The sequence below is a fragment of the Colobus angolensis genome, unplaced genomic scaffold (genome assembly GCF_000951035.1).
Source record: "Colobus angolensis palliatus isolate OR3802 unplaced genomic scaffold, Cang.pa_1.0 Scaffold253, whole genome shotgun sequence".
Lineage (NCBI taxonomy): Eukaryota > Metazoa > Chordata > Mammalia > Primates > Cercopithecidae > Colobus > Colobus angolensis.
Window position 1 is genome coordinate 155,704 of NW_012115744.1, and position 4,094 is coordinate 159,797.

At 58.6% G+C, this 4,094-nt stretch overlaps 1 protein-coding gene across 4 annotated transcripts; it reads right to left on the reverse strand.

The window, feature by feature from the left end:
• Positions 1 to 214: 214 nt before the first annotated feature.
• Positions 215 to 2,705, reverse strand: MYL7 (myosin, light chain 7, regulatory). 4 transcript variants are annotated; one of them, XM_011946760.1, is made up of 7 exons: positions 2,645 to 2,705; positions 2,303 to 2,416; positions 2,053 to 2,168; positions 1,653 to 1,757; positions 1,134 to 1,212; positions 871 to 919; positions 215 to 373 (listed from the first exon to the last, which is right to left on the reverse strand). In XM_011946760.1, the coding sequence occupies exons 1-7, from the start codon at positions 2,674 to 2,676 to the stop codon at positions 272 to 274; spliced, it is 597 nt and encodes a 198-aa protein (XP_011802150.1). In that variant the 5' UTR covers positions 2,677 to 2,705; the 3' UTR covers positions 215 to 271. The 4 variants fall into 4 exon arrangements, with proteins under 4 accessions (XP_011802150.1, XP_011802152.1, XP_011802149.1 ...); XM_011946762.1 differs by having other exon boundaries at positions 2,053 to 2,128; positions 2,645 to 2,668; XM_011946759.1 differs by having other exon boundaries at positions 2,053 to 2,197; positions 2,645 to 2,649.
• Between the last annotated feature and the right edge of the window lie 1,389 nt (positions 2,706 to 4,094).

A 4,094-nucleotide genomic window follows, 5' to 3' on the forward strand; every position in this document is an offset into this window, starting at 1 on the left:
CTCTCTGGGCCTCAGTGTCCTCATCTGTGAACTAGGCATGATCATAGTTCACACTTCACTTGGCAGCATGGGAGTGAATCAAGGTGAGCTGGCAAGGGGCCAGCTCCCAGGAGGTAGATGGTGGCCATGATCGTGGTGATGTGTGCACTGGGACCCTGGGATTCCCCCTTGGCTGGTCCCCAGCCCATCTGTCACAGAAAAGACACCACAGCAATTCCAATTTGGCAGCAGAGTTTATTGAGGTGGCCCCCCGTGGGCCTGGCCCTGCCCCTCATTCCTCTTTCTCGTCTCCATGGGTGATGATGTAGCATAGTGACTTGTAGTCGATGTTCCCCGCCAGGTCCATGGGTGTCAGGGCGAACATCTGCTCCACCTGCAGGGGGCGCTGGTGAGAGGTAGCCCCCTAGCTCCTGGCCCAGCCGGGCAGAGACCTCACCTGAGTCCTGTGGCCCTTCTGCCTGCCCCCTGCATCTATGCTTTGTGCCTTAGCTTTTCAACCCTAGACCCCAGACTCTGGGTTAATGTTTTTCTGTTGGCTGACTCTGGGCAGAGTGAGGAGTCGGTGCAAATGGGGGCCAAGGGGCAAAGGGCGCCCCTCCAGCCACAGGCACAGGCCCACCCCAAGTATACGAAACCTCTCCCTATCTGCTTTCCCCCGGGTCTGTGCACAGTCTCCCTGCCTGGCGCAACCTGCTGTCTTTTCTGACTCCACATCTTTACCCTCTAGGTCTCAACAGAGATGGCACCTCCTCCAGAAAGGCCCCCGGTTCACCCTTCTAGCAACTGCCTCACTGGTACTGGGCTCTGGGTCATGGGTGAGGCCCAGAGAAGGTGCTGGGGATGGGTATTGAAGGGGCTGGGCAGCCTCACCTCAGCTGGAGAGAACTTGTCTGCCTGGGTCAGGAGAAGCTGCTTGAACCTGGGGGGAGTGAGGAGGGTCTGAGCAGGAGACTGCAGGGGAGTGGCTGTGCAGGGAAGGTGGGTACAGAGGCTCTTATGGCGTAGTGAAGGGTTGGCCGCACCCCAAAGAGTAGTATAAGGCCCCGAAGTACAGGCAGCCCCCCTCACAAGGGGCCTCACCCCCCTCTCTGCTTCCACCACTGTGCCCCTCATCTGGCTGGGCCTACACTTACTCTTCCTTGTTCACCACCCCTTTGCCGCTGGGATCAAACATGCGGAAGGCACTCAGGATGGCTTCCTCGGGGTCTGTCCCTGGGAGGCCGAGGCAGCCAGGTGAGCATCCATGTCTCCAGCATCCCAGATCCCCCCTAGCAGGAACTGGGCTGCATGAAGAGCCACCCGTATCCCAGAAGAGGTGGGGGTATTCCCTAATATAAAGTGTTTCTCGAGGATCAGTGGGGCTGGGAATGGTCATCCTCCTGAGGCAGGCAGCCTGGTTGGGAGATTGGAATTTGGGGGTGGGGGCTGAAGGCACGTTTCCTGGCCCCAAGTCAGCACTGGGGTGACCAGTGCATGTGGGATTCTGGGGCATAGGAGGTGCTTAGAGTGGGCCATGGCCAGGAAGAGTCCAGGTGGGTCTAGATGGCGTGCAGTTAGGGTTCAGGTGGGGTTCAGGCAGGGTTCAGGTGGAGTTCAGGCAGGGTGCAGGCTCCCTGCCTGGCCAAGGGTGCCCAACTCTGTCCCAGGCTCACCATTGAGCTTCTCCCCAAAAAGCGTGAGGAAGACCGTGAAGTTGATGGGACCCTTGCCCTCCTGCAGCATGGCGTCCAGCTCCTCCTCTGGGACACTCACCTTCCCTGGTGGGGGTGGGGCATGAGGTACACACCGGAACCCTGGGTGTCCCCCAGAAGGGCCTAGGCCACCCTCCCTCCATCCTGGCCGCAGGTACTGGAGGGGCAGAGGCAGCTGTGGGTCGGGGAGGTGAAGTGGAAGGAAGGCGTGACAAGGGGGGAAGGGCAATGTGAGGAGATGGGGAGGAGGGGAAGCAGGGGAGTGGGGCGCTGTCCCCCCAGCCACTCCCACCCACCCAGCAGCTCAGGGCAGGGGCCCCAGTGTGCCGGGTGGGGCTGGATGGGAGGTGGATGCACGCACCCAGCTGGGAGTAGGTCTCCCTCAGGTCTGCCTTGCAGATGATGCCATCACGATTCTGGTCAATACAGCTGAAGGCCTGTGGGATGGGGGCCTTCAGTTGGGAGCAGCCCCCAGCTCTAGGGGAGGTGGGAGGAAGGGGAGAGGCCTGGGTGGTGTGAGGGGCAAGGTCAGGATAGAAGGGGGGTGTGTATGTGGGGTGGGGTTGGGCAGGCCAGGATGGGGTCTGAGGCTGCTGGGAGTGGGCACTCACTTCCTTGAACTCCTGGATCTGGGCTTGTTCAAACATGGAAAAGACGTTGGAAGAACCACGTTGGGCCTGCTTGGTGGCCGCCACCTTGCCCCGGGTCCCCGCCTTCCTGCTGGCCTGCAACACCATGAGTAGGGAGGGGTCCTCTCCCCACCTCCTCAAAGTCTCCCCACCCCACCCACCATGCACCGTCCCAGAGCATTCCCAGGAGAGCCAGGGCCAGGATCCTCTTCCTCTCCCTGGGGACCACCCTCAACCAAACGCAAGCACAGAAAACTCTGCTCCCCCAGCCTAAAGGCCAGCACCTGGGAGACCGCCAGCCTTTCTTCCCCAGTAGGCACTCACCATTCTCTCTGTGGAGGTGTGGCTGCTGTCATGGTGGCAGGGCCCAGCCTTCTTTATGTCTCAGGCTTATCACCTGAAGTTCCAAATAAGGAAAGGAACAGAGGACAGGACCAAACTTGGCAGCCCCAGCCTGGGCTGGGGGAGGACGAAGGCCCTAACAGATTCCAGCCACATTCCTGATGACCTTCATGTCCTCAACGTGTAACATCCTGCTGTCTATCCATCCTGGCAGGGCCAGGCGCAATGTCTGCCCAGAGCAGAGCAGGCTCAAAGCTCTCACCACCCTAGGTCCTGATGAAGGGATCCAGTTACTCCCATATCTGACCACCCCTCCTTGCCAGTCCAGCCAGAACCCTGACCAGTGCAAGAGGACAGCTGGGGAGGGCCAGTCCAGGGACGCCCCCAGGCTTGGGAAGGCAGTGGGTAGTTCTGAGAATGGTCTGTGGCCTGAGACCCCCCTGGGCTGCCCAGAAGTTTTGGTGACCCTAGGCTCTGACCTTTTGCCCCTCTGACCAAGGGGCAGAAGGCATCCCCGAGCTAGCTGTGACCCCAAGCTTGGCTTTGGGGTAATTCTGGAGGGTGAGGGAGCTCCATCAGCTGCCCTCCCATGCAGTCTGCCTTGTCCCCAGTCTGCCCTGCTGTTTGGAACCTTGCCTTCCTCAAACCCCATCTCAACCACACTACTTCAAAAAGCTCTCCCTAACATCCTCAGCGGGGAGCTTCTGGGGCACATTTCCCATTTGCCTGATGGCTGATGTGTTTGTATTCCTGGCTTCTGTGCCTCTCCTGAACACCCAGCCTGGTTGACATCTGGATCCCGCGAAGGCCTGGTGCACAGTGGGCCAATGGGCAGGCCTGCGTGATGCTGTTCCAGAGAAGCAGTCTTGCCAGCTTCTGGGGCCAAGGGCACAGCAGAGGGGCTGGGGAAACAGGGGACATCCTGGAGGCAGCAGGAGTGGGTCACACCAGGCTGGGCTCACTGGCTGCTGCCCCTCCACTGGAGCCAGGCCCATGTCTATCAGTAGCTGACTGGTAGAGTGCAGGAGCTCTCATGTGTCACACCCAATACTCTTTTTATGTAACTAGAGTTTTCTTTTAAATTTCTTAAATTCCTTTTTTTTTTGAGATGGAGTCTCACTCTCTCACAGGCTGGAGTGCAGTGGCGTGTTCTCAGCTCACTGCAACCTCTGCCTCCCAGGTTCAAGCGATTCTCGTTCCTCAACCTCCCAAGCAGCTGGGATTACAGGCATGCGCCACCACACCCAGCTAATTTATATATATATATAATTATTTTTTTTTTTAGTAGAGACAGGGTTTTATCATGTTGGCCAGGCCAGTCTTGAACTTCTGATCTTAGGCGATCTGCCTGCTTCAGCCTCCTAAAGTGCTGGGATTACAGGTGTGAGTCACTGAGCTCTGTCACCCAGGCTGAAGTGCAGAGGCATGAGTA